Source organism: Schistocerca piceifrons, chromosome 3 (genome assembly GCF_021461385.2).
Source record: "Schistocerca piceifrons isolate TAMUIC-IGC-003096 chromosome 3, iqSchPice1.1, whole genome shotgun sequence".
Lineage (NCBI taxonomy): Eukaryota > Metazoa > Arthropoda > Insecta > Orthoptera > Acrididae > Schistocerca > Schistocerca piceifrons.
Window position 1 is genome coordinate 52762142 of NC_060140.1, and position 20245 is coordinate 52782386.

The window sequence follows — 20245 nt, forward strand, 5'->3', positions numbered from 1 at the left end:
TGTCAATAACTATATTGTCTTAAGGGATGGCCTGTGTCCAACAATGAAATCAATAATAAATTTGAATGTTTAAACTACATTACGTGAAAGCACGACTGGATCGAAACGTAGTTTGTTCGGTGAATTGGTTAAAAACATATGAAGTGCAGTATGAAATGGTACTTTCGTGCACTGGGAAATAATTCCAGCTTTGGACTTTAATCTAAATAATAGGCCCTTGTAGTAGACGTATTTAATTTGGTTATGATCGAAAGCTTTTTTCCACTTCCTGTGAACTTGTGATCTGTGAACTTAATATGATGTGAACACACTTTCCGGGAGCAAACTCCTGTGCAGGTACCACAGACTTTTAAAATCCTACGTATTAGACTCTAGCTGCTTTTACCACTGCATATGGTCGCTTTTTATTTTTGATTCTATCTTCCTCGGACATTTGGACTAAAATATACTCGCTCATGGAACGATTCAGTATAACAATGATTTAATATCTCCTTAGTGTTAGCATTATCAGTACTGAAATATCTCCACAATACATATGAGTGAATCACTCGTTACATCTTTTAAGTTAGAATAAATCAATCCAGGAGCGAATTAGCAATGGGCCGCTTACTTGTGTAAAAAGAATGCAGTCCTTTGTCTTGTTGAAATGTCACCTCTAAGTATTCATCGAGCAGTCGCTGCTGAAAAGGAACGGATGAAGCTGGAGAACGTTGAAGCTCACGCACTGTTCGACCGTTAACAGTCTCAGCCCAAGCTTCGTCAATATAAGGCACGATTTTCATTGTGTAATTGTAAACATCAAGACTGCATAGAGCTGTATGCACGTCTTCCGGTTGATTCCAACGAGGACTGGTTTCAGCTGGGCTTAGCAACAACTTAGCTCTTTGGGATTTACAACAGAGGACAGCCATTGCGAGAATGGACAAGAACGAACAGTCAGACATAGACGCAAATGCACTCTCTGTCCTTTTCATAATCAGAACAATATTTACTGATTTCCAATGAAAATGCTCTAGGTGTTCTTCAGTTTCGAGAAATGTTATCTGCTTGTATACTTGGCCTAGTTCTAAATCTAGTTAATTTATTATATCGCAATCTATGTATATGTAATTATGACTTTTATGTAATCATAAATATATATTTAACTGTATATATTAAAGTTGATTCTGACATGAGATGATATAAGAATGCAGTACAAGAAAGGAATAATACCATGTGGTACCTTTTCAGAGAAGACCATAGAATCTGGAATTGAGTTTGCCTTTGTGTAGGAAGTCACATTGTACACAGGGAAAATTTGGGAACCTTATCAGTTTAGATATAATCATAATATGTAGCGTCTGTCCTTACAGGATAACGATTGTGGATTTTCATGCATTATTTACTATGCAGTATCTCAATTAAAAAAGACACAGGTTCAGTCTGGACTTGGAAGTACATACTGAGTAAATGACACAAGCACTTCTTATGTACATTTTGTAGCTAACATGTACTGTAGAAGTCTGTTAAAGCTTCTATGCCACATTTTATCAAGAACAATAGGTGAGGCTGTAAGTGATATAGGGTACATCTTTCATAATTCACTTATAAGTTAGAAATATATCTTTTTAGGACATATTACTTAAAACACAGCAATATAAAGTATCAAAGTATTATCAAAAAAAGTGAATATATTTCTGAGATGCTACAGAGCTTTCTTGTCAGTTTATTTTGAGTCTGTATCTGTGAGATGATTCTAGAAGTCATTGTCAGTCTTCACATTTCTGTGTCAATGATTAGTTGTTGATTGCGTGAGATGAATGTAATGCAGTACTAAATACTGTGTCAGAGTATGAACACAATACATGTGAATATAAATACATATGGGTTGCAATATATATGGGAGAGCAAATTGGTTTCATATATTATCCTCACTCATTAGTAGTGATTGTCATAATTTATTTTGAGTGCATGGTATACATTTCATACCACACCTAAAAGAGAAAGACACACAGCTTGGTACAGAATCAGAGATAAGCATTCTTATAGTCTTGTACATAACTCCATTTTACAACATCTTTCAGTTATAGATATGGTACAATCTTTCTCAGGCACTTCATAGCTTTAGTGTTGAACTTTTTGAAGTAGACATTGTATGCAGAAACCAATAAAGCAACAGAGACAAAATAACACAAATTGTCTATAAACATAACTACTGAAATTTCCTAAATAAATTTTGTCCACACAATTATTAGCTATTTTTAAAATTAAATGGTATTACATTCCTTTTCTGCTTTATAAACAGTCTTAAAATTAATCATTAACCTCATTAATGTTTGCAGCGTAAGTTGTAACTGAGAATATTGAATATTAACCTCCAGTCTCTGTTAATTTACTGTAATAGCTCATTTACTAGTTAATAAATCGTATATCAGGTATTATTCAACTTTCTTCAGTGTTTTGTCATGGTATACCATTGGTTCACATATTACACTGCCTGCATAAAGCGAAATCAGTATTGGTAAAGAATGAATACTTTCTCTTGTGCATCTGTAACACATTTACACATATAATACAACCAGTATTTACATATCCATGTATTGAATACACTGTACTATTAGCTCACTCAATACTGCCATTACTGTTATTATTTTGAGAGTATGTTACAAGCTAATACTTTTCGTCAGTAAAATTAAAATGATGGCTAGAGAACCTGACGCCATGTTGCAACTACATGTACCATAATGGCTCAAGTTAAGATATTGAATATTTTGTAACTAATTACAAGCATCAAGGGAAATATCTGGAGAGCAAAAAGCAGCATGGACATTCAGCGTAATGTGTTTCATTGGTTTGCAAGAGTTCCATAGAAACAGACAGTACAAGGAAATAGCTGAGACTATATATATATGTGTGTGTATGTGTGTGTGTGTGTGTGTGTGTGTGTGTGTGTGTGTGTGTGTGTGTGCACGCGTGTGTGTATGGCTTATCCAAGCCCCAGTCCCAGTCCCAGTAGCTTTTTGAAAAAGCACATTTTCTTTTTTTTTGGTGGTGGTTTTGGTGGTGGTGGTTTTGGTTTGGTTGGTGGTGGTTTTGGTGGTTTCGGTTTTCGTTTTGGCTTTTGCGATTGTGGTTGGGGTTTTGGTTTGGCTGGTGGTGGTTTTGGTGGTCTCGGTTTTCCTTTCGGTTTTGGTGATGGTGGTGGTGTTGATGGTGGCGGTGGTTGTTTTAGCGGTCTTAACGGTTTAGATACAGGTTGCACATTATACAGGCCTAAGGGAGGTGGGATGCTACTTCCAGAATTCGCATTTGTTAGTTTTTCAGGATGTTTCCCTGTCTTTTCTTCTTCTTTCTTATAAGGTGATATGTGCTGTTGATTATTTAACCGTTGAGTAGGGTGCTTGTTTCCAGAATGTGGATCTCCTGGTTTCTGGGGATGATGACTTTGATATTCAGGAGGTCCGTTGGTAGCTGGAAAGAGATCAGATAATTTAAACAAGACCCAATTCTTAGTGTCCCAGACCAATACAATCTGTTTCTTATTTTGAGAACCTGGTGGTATATTATTACCCTGGGCTGGTGCAGTCGCAATCCATTGATTATTTATGTTAACAATTTGAACCCATTTATTTTCTATCCATACATATGTAGGTGACGAATTTGGTTGATAATGGAGTAATTTTTGAGGGGGATGGAACGAATTCACTTCGTCATCCCATAGTATATCAACTGTAGTTATGAGTATCCATACGTCATCAACCAAGATATACAGTGGCTGGGGACTTTCCTGGGTGTGTGAGGGTGGGTTTAGTGGTCGTCTAGGGGTAATTACATCCCATTTACCGTTTTCATAAATGACCTCTTCCCAAATATTTTCTGTCCACACATATCTTCGTGGTGGTGGTGCGCCTGGATGAAATGGCCAATTGGGTGGCAGCTGAGTCACTTCCACAGGGCTGTTGTCAACCGTGACTTGACTGGGCGGCGGTACCTGGTAATTATTAGACCCTTGCACGTTGACCAATACCTGGCTCTGTACTGAATATTCACTGTCCTTACATTTGCAGACAGGTGCTCTGGGCCTGTCATCTAATGACCTCCTAGGCCGATGGTGAAATGATGATGGCGACAGACCAGCAGATGAAAGTCCGGTAGGTGGCTGTTGCTCTCGTGGCTGGTCGTCTGCTGATCCATCTGGAGACGAAACTCTGCCTGCCAGCCGATGTGGTATGGCTGCCCTTTGAAAGTAAAATACAGGTAAGGTAAAAAGCCGTCGACTGTATCATCACTGGTATCCTTTACTACAAAAGATTTATAGTGCATCTGAATGAAAAAATGAATTCCAGAAAGATGCAGAGATAAATCTAGAAATTCCCTAATAAACAGAAGCAGAGCATTGTAGGCAGCAGTGAAAGGCCACAACAAAACCTGAGCTATATGTTATCAGCTTAGAGATTTCTATTCATAAATCCCTTCTCACTGTTTGGTAAGGTAGTTGCGTTCAAAGACCCAAGATATTGTAACATCCTGTCTCGTCCTATCCGTTATACGTTCGTTGCTTGTCGTGGGGAAGATACACTTCTTCTCTTTCGTCGTAAAACGAGATACTGTGTGGATACAGAAACTGATGTAATTTTCTACACAAAGATTCCGATTAATAATAACCATTTATTTTTAGGGTTTTTCCACTGTAACAACACGCTTAGAGAAAGTACGTGTCTTGTTTCGTACTACGTACGTCGATACAGTTGTAGGAAGCAGGAAATAATATGTATTGCTGACACATGAATAGTAACCATTTAACACAGTGTTGAAAATACAAATAAAATTTTCTCACAAATCAAGGATTTTCACTGTTATGTTCGCCTACCAAGGTGGTGTAAGTACAGTTCTAGGCGAATGCACATAACATTTCGAGTGAAATCCAACAACATATATGGCTTTTTACAATTTAATTCTGTTTCGGATCCACGTCGCACTGAGCAACCTAGAAAAATCACGATAAAGAGCTCAGTTATCTGTTTGGCTTTTATGACTACTTCAGAGAAGCCCACCGGACAATTAGCGGCAGAGTTCCAGGACGTTCAATCCAAAGGAAATTATCCTAGCAGAACTTCGGAGCGTACATTCCACGCCTGAGACATGGACTGCTGAAAGATGATGCAGACAGGTTGCTACTATTTTGTGACATTATGCTCGATCAGTATCGGCTTAACCAGAATTTCTTTATAAACAATTTGTGATCCGATGAGGTCACGTTTATGTTATCAGGGCACGTAAGCCGACTTAATTGTACTTATTTGTTCACGGAAAACACCATGTTGTTTTGGAGCGTCCGCTAAATCAACTCGCTGTTATTGTGTGGGCTGTAATACCGGCACGTGGTGTAAGCCGCCTCTATTGTGTTGTTGTTGTTGTGGACTTCAGTCCTGAGACTGGTTTGATGCAGCTCTCCATGCTACTCTATCCTGTGCAAGCTTCTTCATCTCCCAGTACCTACTGCAACCTACATCCTTCTGAATCTGCTTAGTCTATTCATCTCTTGGTCTCCCTCTACGATTTTTACCCTCCACGCCGCCCTCCCGTACCAAATTGGTGATCCCTTGATGCCTCAGAACATGTCCTACCAACCGATCCTTTCTTCTTGTCAAGTTGTGCGACGAACTCCTCTTATCCCCAATTCTATTCAATACCTCCTCATTAGTTATGTGATATACCCATCTAATCTTCAGCATTCTTCTGTAGCACCACATGTCGAATTCTTCTATCGTCCATGTTTCACTTCTACACATGGCTACACTCCATACAAATACTTTCAGAAACGACTTCTTGACACTTAAATCAATACTCAATGTTAATAAATTTCTCTTCTTCAGAAACGCTTTCCTTGCCATTGCCAGTCTACATTTTATATCCTGTCTACTTCGAGCATCATCAGTTATTTTGCTCCCCAAATAGCAAAACTCCTTTACTATTTTAAGTGTCTCATTTCCTAATCTAATTCCCTCATCATCACCCGATTTAATTCGACTACATTCCATTATCCTCGGTTTGCTTTTGTTGATGTTCATCTTATACCCTCCTTTGAAGACACTGTCCATTCCGTTCAACTGCTCTTCCAAGTCCTTTGCTGTCTCTGAGAGAATTACAATGTCATCAGCAGACTTCAAAGATTTTATTTCTTCTCCATGGATTTTAATACCTACTTTGAAGTTTTCTTTTGTTTCCTTTACTGCTTGCTCAATATACAGATTGAATAGCATCGGGGAGAGGCTACAACCCTGTCTCACTCCCTTCCCAACTACTGCTTCCCTTTCATGTCCCTCGACTCTTATAACTGCCATCTGGTTTCTGTACGAATTGTAAATAGCCCTTCGCTCCCTGTATTTTACCCCTGCCACCTTCAGAATTTGAAAGAGAGTATTCCAGTCAACATTGTCAAAAGTTTTCTCTAAGTCTACAAATTCTAGAAACGTAGGTTTGCCTTTCCTTAATCTAGCTTCTAAGATAAGTCGTAGGGTCAGTATTGCCTCACGTGTTCAAATATTTCTACGGAATCCAAACTGATCTTCCCCAAGGTCGGCTTCTACCAGTTTATCCATTCGTCTGTAAAGAATTTGCGTTAGTATTTTGCATCCGTGACTTAATAAACTGATTGTTTTGAAATCTCACTCGAGGCACGTACGTGGCTCTACTTCGTTTGGCTACGCCAGAAACCATCAGAAAATGTCCTGATTGAGTGGCTGGCTCATCATCACCCAGAACAAACCACAAAGGACAGAACTTGAAATTTAGAGAGGGAGTTGATCCCAAACTATAGGCATGGTTTAAGAAGGGATCTTTCAAAATTCCACACCTAAGAGGGTGAAGCAGGGAATGAAACGTATTTTGAAAAAATTTCTCTATTAAGGCAATTTTAAATCTAGAACTACGAGAACTAGTATTTGATTTCTTGGTTAGAATAAAACAATGCTTTAGCATTTTTGAAAATTCAAGTACTAAGAGCTTAAAATAGTGAGTGAAGTTGTTTTTGAAAATAAATCATTATTAAAGTATTACCAAAACGTTTCTAACCCTCCCCCTGTGAGATTTGTTATTTGACTTCTCGGTTATACATAAAGACATGGTGTTTCTGTTTTTCCGGAAACTGCATGAAATGGCGGATGAAAAATTTTAGGAAAGTATTTCATTATGAAATCATTTTCAAAGCTAAATCTAAGACAATTTGTATTTTGTTTCTGAACTGGAAATTAGAAAAAGAATCGCGTTTCAGTGTTTTTGGAAATTCAATCGTTGGAAATGGAAATGTCGTGTGGCTAGGGCCTCCCGTCGGGTAGACCGTTCGCCTGGTGCAGGTCTTTCGATTTGACGCCACTTCGGCGACCTGCGCGTCGATGGGGATGAAATGATGATGATTAGGACAACACAACACCCAGTCCCCGAGCGGAGAAAATCTCCGACCCAGCGGGGAATCGAACCCGGGCCCTTAGGATTGACAGTCTGTCACGCTGACCACTCAGCTACCGGGGCAATTCAATCGTTGAGGGGGTAAAATACGGGACGAAATTTTTGTTGGAACATTTCAACACGATAGCATGTTTCAAACTAAATCTCTAATAATTTATATTTCCTTCTCAGTTACAAATAAGATAAACGTGTGTCAACATTTTTTTTGTCAATTCAAGCCCTAAGGGTCTAAATAAGGAATGATTATTTTATGAAAACATTCCATTATATTAAAATATTTTTAATTTTGAGAGGATGGATATTGATATTTGACTTCTAAAGAAATATGCGTTAAGCTTTGAATGGTACGATTTAAATATCACCACAAGGAATCAAATGGCAGAACTGTCAAAAACCTCTACTCTAGCTACCTGAATGGATTTTTGGTCAGAAGTACATTCAGAAAAAACTGTGCTTCTATGGCCTCAATTAACATGGAAAGTTTAGAAGACGTTGCAGTTTGTGTACAACATAAATTTACAATGAAATAAAAACAAAAAAGTCTGCACAGACCATACAGTGCACACGAATGAATCTGCGGACGCTAAGCTAGTCATGCATATGGACAATTGTAATAAACTCTGCTTATAACCCAATGGAGATCCGTCCCATGAAGCATTAGAGCCTTGATAACTTTTTCGAAGGATAAGTGCTAGGACGTCGTGATGCAATTGATTTCCCAACACGATCTCCCGATGACACAGCAATAGATTTCTTGCTTTGGAGTGTACTTAAAGACGAATGCTGTGGAAGGAAACAACGAGCACTTGATGAGCTGACCGATTACACTCAAGACACTTCCCATGCCCAATCTGGACCACAACAATCAGTTGTGCCCGAATGCGCGTCAATGTGTGCCAGGCAGCCTGCAACGGAGTGCTAAGGAAGAAGGAAAGCAGTGTGAATATAAAAAGAAGTGATGGATACTGTAATCTGATGATTTGCTTATATCATGTTCAGATTATTAAAAATTAACTAAGTGTGTAGTCGCTTTTGCACTGCCCTGTACTTGCAGTGTCCTTAACAGACCAGATTTTCACATGAGCTACTTTCTCAATATCAACGGGCGAATCATCTAGGAATCAAATACTGGGAATGACCTGTACAATCATTATGACCACTCGCCAACGACTTCACCGTCCGGCCCCTACCGTCCGCGGCGCTAAACGCAGAGCATTCCAGTTTTACTTATTCACACAACTCGTCGATGCCATTACTCGCAAGGCTTTTATACACAGACCGATAGTCGGAATAGCTGAGGGTACAGTAACCTTACAACCTACATACACTTCCACGCTCCTCCCGTATTCGTGATGTCTTCCCTATCAAATTCAAAGCTACACTAATAATAGCAACACAACGGGATTTTACGACGTAGGAGCAACTGCTGTAGCTGCGGACCTCAGTGTGGAAACGACGCTGCTGCTGAAAGGCAGCCACGCGTGTATGACGTCACGAATTCGTGGGTCTCGGGTTAATGCTGTTCCGACACTTCGAATGACAGTATAAGGGTTCAGGCTAACGTTGTTTACATTCGTGACACTACTTTATGATGTCAGTTCCCTACCTATGACGTCAACAGCCGCGCCCCATCAGGCATCATTATCATCACATGATAAGAGACGCCTAATTATACATCATATCTCTCAAAGTACAAGAGGTCACACACACCTCATTTCTTGCAACTGTGGAGGCCATTAAAACGAAACGGCCCATCCCAAACCAGTATTTTACAGGCCATTAAAGTGAAACAGCCAATGGCAGTGCAGTTCCAGAGCCACCATCCCGGCCATATCAAAAATATCGGAATGTTCTCAATTTTGCTTCATGTCCAAAGGTATCTACACTTGGTGTGAGACAAAATTAAATAATTCCGTATCAAAAAACTACATATAAACACACACACACACACACACACACACACACACACACACACACACACTCACCTGAATTTTTCGATATGAAAGTGTCCAAAAGACTTGTATTATTTTCCAAAAGTAGGTTAAGGTTTACCAAATTTCCATAAATCATGGTCATTTTCTTAGTATCCAAGAGACCCGTACTATTTATCAAAATGCATAATAGGTATTACTTTCATGTCTAAAATGTGAGTGAAAAATACGCCAGCATGATATTTCTTATGCCAACTGACACAACGTTGTTTTCATGTCTAAAATATCTGTCAAAATGTATGAAATGTGTAACTTAACAGTATTTCCACATCTACAATGCGTTATAACTATATTACACACATGTGATCCTCTAAAATAACATTCTAAGAAAGCATCTGACACTTCATCCTAGGTCTAAACGAGACTGTCTCGAGAATGCACAGTTGTAGCAGAGCAAGGAGATAACGAGATAACAACACACACTCAATGTTACTATTAAATGTTACACTGGCATCTCCACATCTAAAATATCTGCCAGAATAGGTAAGTGGTGTTGCCATTTTTATCGTAGGCTTCCTTCAGTGTTTGTTACTTGTGGTACAATGATAAAACTATAGAATCTGATAATTTCTGAATATTTTCAACAATGCTTTACTTATGAAACGTCATTTTGGGGGAGGGGGGGGGGGTCAGAAACGATAATGAATCACGTTATATAATAACAAAACATAAAAGATGTTATTGAGAGCCTAATATTGATTTTTACCCATATTACATTTGATCTAGACCTGTTTGTGGTTATGCACGAAAACAAATTATCGAGGAAAGCTGCGACATTTACCGACCCCAACCGTGGTACCAAAGCTCTCTAAGACGATTTCAGACTGTCGTTCCTTTCCTTTGCATAATCAACTGATAAATAATACCACAGCAAAATCGTAATTCACCGAATACTTGACATGAAAACAGAGCATAGCCAAAGACAAGACGAACTGACCAGGTAGCATTTTTGGGAGAAGAAGATGATTTGATGAGATATTAAATCCGTTGTTTCACTTAAAGTGCATACTTTATAACACGCAAATGTTACATCGTGATCCACTGAATATGAGACCTAAACACGCAATATGGCCAAAGAAAGTGATGCACAAGTCTTCATATACAGATGTCTCGAAAATATGATCATTGAACCAAAATAAAATTATTCATCAAATAACTAAAGATTTCAAGTAGAAAACACATGAAGGCTGCTTATCATAATACACACTTATAATTACAATTTACTGATTCTGAAAAAATTGATTTTTCCAAATCTACAATATTTTTTGAACAAAACACACGTCACTGCTGCCATAGCACAACTGCTCTGCTACATAAAAAACACACAAGGTTCACATAATAGCATTACTGATAAAACTTACTGATTAAGTCGCACTCACCGTTGACTAAACTTCTATATCGCTACAAACTTTTCAAGGTGCAATGGATCCTCAAATTAAATATATCTGTTGGTGGCTTGGTTATTGCTTGCTGCTGATATAACTTACAGGTTAATTGATGGGCTAAGTTTGATATTTTCATGCATTAAATTTGTCAAAATACATAATCAACAGCTACTTGATGTAATCATTGCCTCCATAATTCTTTGTCTATGTCTGAATGTCTCTGCAAAAACGTTAGTATCAACTTCCTCCCAGGTTTGCCATCTTCGAATGGAGCCCCAACTCCGCAACTAGCTTGTCCACACCTCCTATTAGTTGAGTCTGTTAACAACAAATCTATTATTCCGACCCTGTAAGTTCCGCTTAACTAACTGAGCTCCACATTCTTCACCAAGGGCGTCATTTGTTTAGAACTGTCCAGAAATGTTATACATCGTAGTTATTCTGGAAAGTTTCTACAGCTTTGGCACTTGTAATGGGCATACCACTTTTCTATCTTCGAAAGCAGGAAACATTCGACGGTCTTTCTACTTGAGAATCTTCGTTCCTTTCCTTTCCCCATCTCGAGTTACAGCAATGATAGGTGACACAAAGATATAGGCATTCAGAACTGAGGTAGTGTTCATTTTCTTGCAGTAGGTGTCACTATTTACTATTAAAACAGTCTTCAAAGATCAGAATCTGACAATGTGTATGTCACAGTTGGTGCCAGGTACTGAGTCTTAAAAAAGTGCTATAACTGCAGTAGCAGTAGCATTTGTCATTAGCTGCTGGACCTTCAATGTGCATTGCAACTGAAATAGGTAGCTGTTTATAAGTGCAGTGGGTGTCAGCTACTGGATCTTAAAACAATAATGTTACACCAGTAGCTGAAATTGTCTTGTGTAGAATGTGTTAGATACATGGTCTTAAAATATTTTGTAGCATCAGTAACCGACACTGTGCACATTAAGCAGATGACAGCTGCTGGATTTCAAACACCATTTTAATATGGGAACATGGCTGTGTGTACATGCAGTGGGTGTTTGGTACTGAATTACGAAAATGTTTTGCCGCACCAGAAGCCGACACTTAATGTGCAGTATGTGTTATTGTGGGGCAATGATGGGTAGTATTGCCCATCCAATACTACTGGTTGGCAGTATAGGTTGGTTTACAGGATGACTATCACTATCCCAAACACATGGTGATAACATATGTATTGCATCTTGGTAGCAAGGTGGCAATTACTGGATCTTAAAATTGTCTTCTAACACCAAAAGCTGATAATTTGTGTATCACAATCTGACAGTGGATGCCAGCACTGGAACTCAAATAGTACTATAGCACTAGAGGCTAAAAAGTGTATGTGTCAGTTACTGGATTTCATTGCTTTTGCATTCAGTTACAGATAAAAATCACACAAAATCTTTACAAATTCGCTCATACATAGACATCCCATAGTAAAGCTGCAAAAAATTGACCCATACATCGCTGTGTTACTACAATACTTGTAACGAATTACATTACAGCAACAATGCTACAAAATTACCCCATGCATAACTAATATGGAACTAATTGCCTATGTTATAGCAAAGATTGTAACAAACTACCACATCCATGCCTATATTACAGCAAATTGCCATATACATCAACATAGTTACAGAAACTTGCAACATGATGATGTACGGGGCAATTTGTTACAAGTTCAGTTGTTTATATGTAAATAAATATAAACTGAGGGATATCCAACAGCTGATATCTACTGCCAAGTTAAGGCACAAACACTATCAGTATCTGATGTTAGAATACTATCTGAGATCTAGTAGCTAACACCTAAGATTGGGTTATGGCACAACACCATCAGCTTCTGGGGTAACAGTTCAGTTTTAAGATCCAATAGCTGACACACACTGTCACATAGTGTCAGTTTTCTAGGATCACAGTACAGTCATAAGATCTAGTAGCTGTCACATGCTGAGAAGTTATGGTACATATTCAATCACCACTTGTTTGCGGTAATGGTAGTCACCCTAACCATCAATGTCATACCCTAAAGTATGAGGGGTAATGGACCATAGCATCCAGGGCAACGGCAGTCACCATACATCAACCAACCATCATTGCCCCACTATACTTACTGCACATACACACTTTCAGCTTTTGGCTTAGAATATAATTTTGGGACCCTGTAGCTGACTCCCACTACAACAAGCACACTGTCAGCCACTTGTGTTACGGTACAGACTTTGGATTCAGTGGTTGACACCCACTGCACATATCCCTTGTCAACTACCAGTACCATGATGCTGTGTGGAGATCAAGTAGCTGACATCCATTGTACATACATATTATTGGCTACTGGCGTTGCAATAGCGTTTTAAGGTTAAGTAAGTGACACCAGACGCACATACACATTATTGGCTACTGGTGCTTGAACACTGGTTTAAAAACCAGTTGCTGACTCTCACTGCACAGGCACAGTGCCAGCTTGTGGCGTTAAGATGCTATTTTAATGTCTAATAGTTGACACTTTCAGGTTAGAATACCATTTCAGTTCTGAATGCCTATTTTTGTCATCTCTCACTGACTTACCTGCTCAGCATATCATTTCTTCCCGATTCCCAACTATAATTTCGGGTACAAAAATATAAGAGTAGAATATTCTCAAGTATGATGAACAACAAATTACTTGAACTTTGGAAACTGCAAAAATGGTGTTCCTGTAGCACATATTAGTAGATCATACAAAGTTCCCAAAACACCCAGCAACAGGGGGTAGCTGTGCGGTCTTAGGTGCCTTGCCACGGTTTGCACCGCTCCCCCCTTCGGAAGTTCGAGTCCTCCGTCGGGTATGGGAGTGTGTTATTCTTAGTTTAAGTTAGTTTCAGTTAGATTAAGTTGTGTGAAAGCCTAGGAACCAATGACCTCAGCAGTTTGGTCCCATAGTAACTTACCAAAAATTTCCAGAAAAACTCTAATGCAAAAGAATTCTGGAAACTATCCAGTTCAAAGGCAGATTGGTTCTCCTGTTCTTTAGGTGAATAAAATGAAGCTCAGTTAGTTGAGCAGATCTTGGAGAGTCAGACGAATGGATTTCTATTAGTAGCAGTCAACTAACAGGTTTTATCCACAAACCCTTAGCAGAGATGAAAATGGGAAACCTCGCAAGCAGCGGATCTAATTACATCTGTAGACACCCAGTCATGTGCAAGGAATTGCAAAGACTATGACTACACTAAGATGCAGTATTGCTCATTAAAATCCAAAGAGGTAACATGTACCATATGTTGCGACATCAAGAGTTTGCAAGGATTATAATAAAAATAACCTTTGTGGAGTTTGCTGGTCTCCCATCATGCACCTCCCCAGGTGGCGGATAGGACTGCTCACCAGATATGGGGGCTACTGGGGAAATAAAATACTCGAGGTGGACCAAAACTAGCAACTGCTGCCTTGTAGTATGATAAGGGTTTATTATAGACTAAAGGAAGGAAACCTTGAGCAAAAATTACCTGATCCTCCAGGGTGGGTGTTGTGCAGTGGGCCAGCTCCTCACCCACATATAAACCTAAAAATGCTAAAAAAACCTAATAATATGCCTCGGAAAAGTTGGAACTTCGGACGACGAACTGGCGATGAGAAACGGAAAATGATGTTTGGATGCTGGAATGTGCAAGGTATTTCACACTAAAATATATTTACTACCTGCAGAACTTGACATATTCAATGTGGATGTTGTCATACTTGCTGAAACAAAGAAGAAAGGCCAAGGAGAAGAGAAACCGAATAATTATGTACATATCTGGAGTGGGTATCAAAAGCAGAAAGAGCCAAAGCCGGAGCCTCCATTATGATAGAGAAGTCATGGAAAAAAAGAATCACAAATTGGACATTCATCAATCAACACATTATAACTGTTGAAATGACAGTATTAGCTACGGAAGTTGTGATTATTGGCTATATGCACCCACGAATGACACAAAAGATAAGGAGAAAGATACATTCTGGGCCCCCCTTAGGGAGAATATTGAAAAAATCCCAAGAAGAAAGGAACTGATTATCATGGGAGACATGAATGGAAGAGCAGGAATTAGAGAATCCTGGAGAATAGTAGGAAAACATGGAGAGGAAGAATATAATGACAATGGGGAAAGATTGATTGCAATTTGTGAACAATTTGATCCAAAAATTACCACACATTTTTCAAACACAAGGACATTCATAAATATACTTGGCAACAGAACACTAAAGAACTTTGTTCTATATAAGATTGTATTATCGTTAGGCAAACAAGTAGTTTCAAGGCAGTAGACGTCAGATCTTACAGAGGATCCCAGTGTGGATCGGACCAGCATCTAGCAAAAGTGAAATCTTTTTGGCCATGCAAGAATGCAAGGGATGATACAAGTAACATAAATAAAGCGAAAAAGGCTGAGAGAGATGAAAACTTACCTTTTAATATTGACAACCTACAAGACGAAAGTATCAGAACGGCCAGGATGGAAAGGAGACTGGTTGAATTATTTGAAGGAAGCACAGAGGAAATATATGACTATACAAAAACTAATGTGAAAATTATAGCGACAGAGGTGTTGGGTAAAAAAGATGGCAACCCCAAACATGCAGCAGAGTGGTGGTCAGAGGAAATAGAGGCCTTCGTCAGAGAAAAACGAAATGCTTTTCTTCAGTGGTTGAATGATAAATCAGAAGAAACAAGATCAATATACAAGAATAATGAAATGATGAAGAAATAAGGATGGCAAAAAATGAAGCATGGGAAAGAACATGTGCCAAGGTTAATAGCAAATTAGGATTTGGGAGAGCAAACGAAGCATGGTCAGTATTAAAAGGGCTTCGACAGGATACAGAAAGTTCAACCAATCTCCAACCGATAACACAAAATGAAAGGGACAAGTATTTCCAAAAATTATTAAATGAGGACAGAGAACAATATCTAGAAGAGAGAAAAGTGGACGAAAATGGACATGAAGAGGATGAGATCCAGATTTTAGAAAGTGAAGCACTTCAAGCGTTGAGAACAAGAAGGGATGGTAAAACACCTGGACCAGGCAATCTCAGTCTGGAGTATCTGAAACATGGTGGTGACGAAATTGTGAAACTGATAACACAGTTCATCAACAAAATGATACATGGACATTCAATATCCACTGAGGTGAGGCTAGGTTGCATTAATACCATATTTACGAAAGGGGATCGCAAAATTTGTTCAGACTATCCAGAAATTTGTGTTACAAACAAATTAATGAGAATTTTTGCGAAACTAATTAAAAACAAACTGGAAAAAAAATTTAGAACCCAAGAAGAACAACGTGGTTTCACGGCTGGGATATCATGTGTAGACCATATTTTCCCATTACGACTGATTCTGAAGAAACATAAGGAAAAATAAAAAAATATAGGAATAATTTTCATAGATATAGAAAAAGCGTATGATACTGTTCCCAGAAAATTACTTTGGTGAGCACTACATATGGCAAACATAAACCCTTCCTTGATTAAAATAATACAAAGGATGTATAAAGATAACATTTGCCAAGTGAAAGTTGATAATAAACTTTCACAGAAATTTAGAACAAGCAAAGGCCTTTTTCAGGGCTGTCCCATGTCACCACCACTATTTAAAACCTATATAGATATTAGCCTTAGAACATGGTCTCGTATATGAAATACTATGGGATTAGTAATGAGAGATGGAGTTTACCTATATCATTTACTGTTTGCTGACGATTAAGTAGTCGTAGCAAAATATGGGGAGGATGTCAACTATATGTGCAATCAACTAGCAGTAGCATACAAAATTTAGGGTTTAAAGATCAATTACCAGAAAACAGAATACTTGACTAACGATCCAGATGAGGTACACAATGAAGAAAAGAAAATCAAAAAGATAAACAACTTCTGTTATTTGGGATCTGTTTTAGAAATCGAGGGAAAATCAGAGTCAAAAATCAATAAAAGAATTAGTAGCGGATGGAAGGTCAGTGGGATGCTTAACTCAGTCTTAAGGAGCAGCAATGTAATGAGCAGAACTAAAAAATTAATACATAAATCTACACTACTGGCACATTAAAATTGCTACACCAAGAAGAAATGCAGATGATAAACGGGTATTCATTGGATAAAATATATTATACTAGAACTGACATGTGATTACATTTTCACGCAATTTGGGTGCATATATCCTGAGAAATCAGTTCGCAGAACAACGACCTCTGGCCGTAATAAAGGCCTCGATACGCCTGGGCATTGAGTCAAACATAGCTTGGATGTCGTGTGCAGGTACAGCTTCCCATGCAGCTTCAACCCGATACCACACTTCATCAAGAGTGGTGACTGTGGTATTGTGACGACCCAGTTGCTCGGCCACCATTGACAAGACGTTTTCAGTTGGTGAGCGATCAGGAGACCGTGTTAGCCAGGGCAGCAGTCGAACATTTTCTGTATCCAGAAAGGCCCGTACAGGACCTGCAACATGCGGTCGTTCATTATCCTGCTGAAATGTAGGGTTTCGCAGGGATCGAATAACGGGTAGAGTCACGGGTCGTAACACATCTGAAACGCTACGTTCATTGTTCAAAGTGCCGTCAATGCGAGCAAGAGGTGACCGAGACGTGTAACCAATGGCACCCCATAACATCACGTTGGGTGATACGCCAGTATGGCGATGACGAATACACGCTTCCAATGTGCAGTCACCGTGGTGTCGCCAAACACGGATGCGACCATCATGATGCTGTAAACAGAACCTGGGTTCATCCGAAAAAAAGGCGTTTTGCCATTCGTGCACCCAGGTTCCTCGTTGAGTACACCATCTCAGGCGCTTCTGTCTGTGATGCAGCATCAAGGGTAACCGCAGCTATGGTCATGCAAACGTCCACATGTGTTGACTCAGGGATCGAGACGTGGCTGCACGAACCGTTACAGCCATGCGCATAAGATGCCTGTCATCTCGACTGCTAGTGATACGAGGCCGTTGGGATCCAGCACGGCGTTCCGTATTACCCTCCTGAACCCACCGATTCCATATTCTGCTAGCAGTAATTGGATCTCGACCAACGCGAGCAGCAATGTCGCGATACGATAAACCGCATTCGCGATAAGCTACCATCTGACCTTTATCAAAGTCGGAAACGTGGTGGTACGCATTTCTCCTCCTTACACAAGGCATCACAATACGTTTCACCAGGCAGCGCCGGTCAACTGCTGCTTGTGTATGAGAAATCGGTAGGAATCTTTTCTCATGTCAGCACTTTGTAGGTGTCGCCACCGGTACCAACCATGTGTGGATGCTCTGGAAACCTAATCATTTGCGTATCACAGCATCTTCTTCCTGTTTGTTAAATTTCGCGTCTGTAGCACGTCATCTTCGTGGGGTAGCAATTTTAATGGCCAGTGGTGTATATTAGTGTGGTTTGTATGGAACAGAGACCTGGACAATTAACCTGAAGCACATTAAAAAATTACAAGCTCTGGTGATGGACTTCTGGAGAAGATCTGGCAAGACTTTCCAGGAAAGAGATGATAAGGAACACCGAAATAATAAGTAGAATGGAAATAAAAGAAAGAATATATGATGTAATCGACAGGAAAAAGTTACAGTGGTACGGGCATGTAAGACGATTGGAGGAAGCCAGAATACCGAAATTGATACTGGAGTTTGCACCGGAGGGGAGAAAAAGAAGAGGACGATCTATGGCCACTTCGCTCCAAAAAGAGGAGAATGGGCGCAGAGGAAGAGGACACACAAGATCGAAATACCTGAGGAATGTTTGGAAATATAGTTTCAGTACGTTTATTCTTTGTGCAGTAATTTCCGAGTAAATTGTTATGTAGGAGATAAGCCTCTGTAATGAGAAAAAAGCTCAAAAAAACAGAAAATCATAAAAATAATAATGTACTACTATTTCTGCTACAACTGTTACTAATATCTTTGGTAAAAAATACATTATGACCAAGAAATGGTAAAAACCAAATAATGTTCTCTTATTTGTGTAAATGTACATTTAAAAATTAATAAAACATTTTTACAACAGGTTTTTTTGTTCACTACCCATCTTCCCACTGTAAAACAAACATGCCAGGCTTACGAAGTGCTTTTCACTTGGTATATGGAACCCACTTGCGTTTTGTAAGCGTAGCTACGTAAGGAGTACTTTGTTCCAGTTTTCTGTAACACGATAATGTATTGAGCCTTTAGTTCAATTTTGGTGTAACATGATGATGTATAGGAGGGTAAAGTGCCATGTAATTTCCAGTGTGCAATAGTATTAAGTTAACATTACCTTTCAGCATAGCCTATTACAAAAACTGTGCCCATGACCAGTGATATTCCGAGATTAAGTTGTATAAAGGCAACGTCTGTATGAAATGGTTCACCTAACTGCTGTATGTAATTGCAGAGTCAGTGAATTAGTTTTCATTTCAAAAGAAAAACATGGAATTAAGCCCCAAAGAGGATTTAACGTTTCGCTTAGCAGAGGTTTGTTATACACTCTAAGACGATAGAAAACGACGCACTACGAAGGAATTATTTGATTAAACATATATCGACAGATGTGATGAACATGTACAGACAAAGATACGATTGCAATTTCAGAAAAAGTGAATGAGCTTCAGAAATTGAGCAAGTCAGTAACGTGTTGGTCCATCTATGCCTGTTATGTAAGCAACTGGTTGATTGATAGAGCTATTGTATATCGTCCTCAGGGATACCGTGTAATATTCTGTCCAATTGGTGCACTGAATCGCCAGAACCCCGAGCTGGTTGAAGGTCCCTTCCCATAGCGCAACAAACGTTCTCGGTTGAGAATAGATCCAGCGATCTCGCTAGCAAAATCAGGGTTTGTCAAGCACGAAGACAAGCAGTACAAGCTCCAGCCGTTTGTGAACGGGCATTATCTTGTTGAAATACAAGGTCGGGATGGTATGCCATGAAGGGCAACAAAATTAGACGTAGTCTATAGTGTGCTGTAGGGGTGGCGCAGATGACAAACAAAGGAATCCTGCTGTGAAAAGAAATTGCAACCCAAACCACCACTACTGGTTGTCGGGCCGTAGGGCAGGCAGCAGTCAGGTTGATACCTCACCATTGTCCAGGATTCTCCAGACACGTCTTACTAGTAATTGGGGCTCTGTTCGAAGCAGGTCTCATGGTGCTGTTGTTCTGGTCTTCAGTCCTGAGACTGGTTCGATGCAGCTCTCCATGCTACTCTATCCGGTGCAAGATTCTTCATCTCCCAGTACTTCCTGCAACCTACATCCCTCTGAATCTGCTTAGTATAATCATATATTGGTCTCCCTCTACGATTTTTACCATTCACGCTGCCCTCCAATGCTAGATTTGTGATCCCTTGATGCCTCAGAACATGTCCTACCTACTGGTCCCTTGTTCTTGTCAAGTTGTGCCACAAATTCCTCTTCTCT

General features: G+C 39.4%; 1 protein-coding gene across 1 annotated transcript in view; it reads right to left on the reverse strand.

Annotated features, from left to right (window-relative positions):
* Nucleotides 1-2841: 2841 nt before the first annotated feature.
* Nucleotides 2842-20245, reverse strand: part of LOC124790033 (RNA-binding protein 33-like) — a 50726-nt gene continuing 33322 nt past the window's right edge. Inside the window, exon 2 of the mRNA XM_047257588.1 lies at nt 2842-4217. Coding sequence (XP_047113544.1) covers nt 2966-4217 — 1252 coding nt within the window. The 3' untranslated portion in view covers nt 2842-2965. The remainder of the gene's footprint in view (nt 4218-20245) is intronic.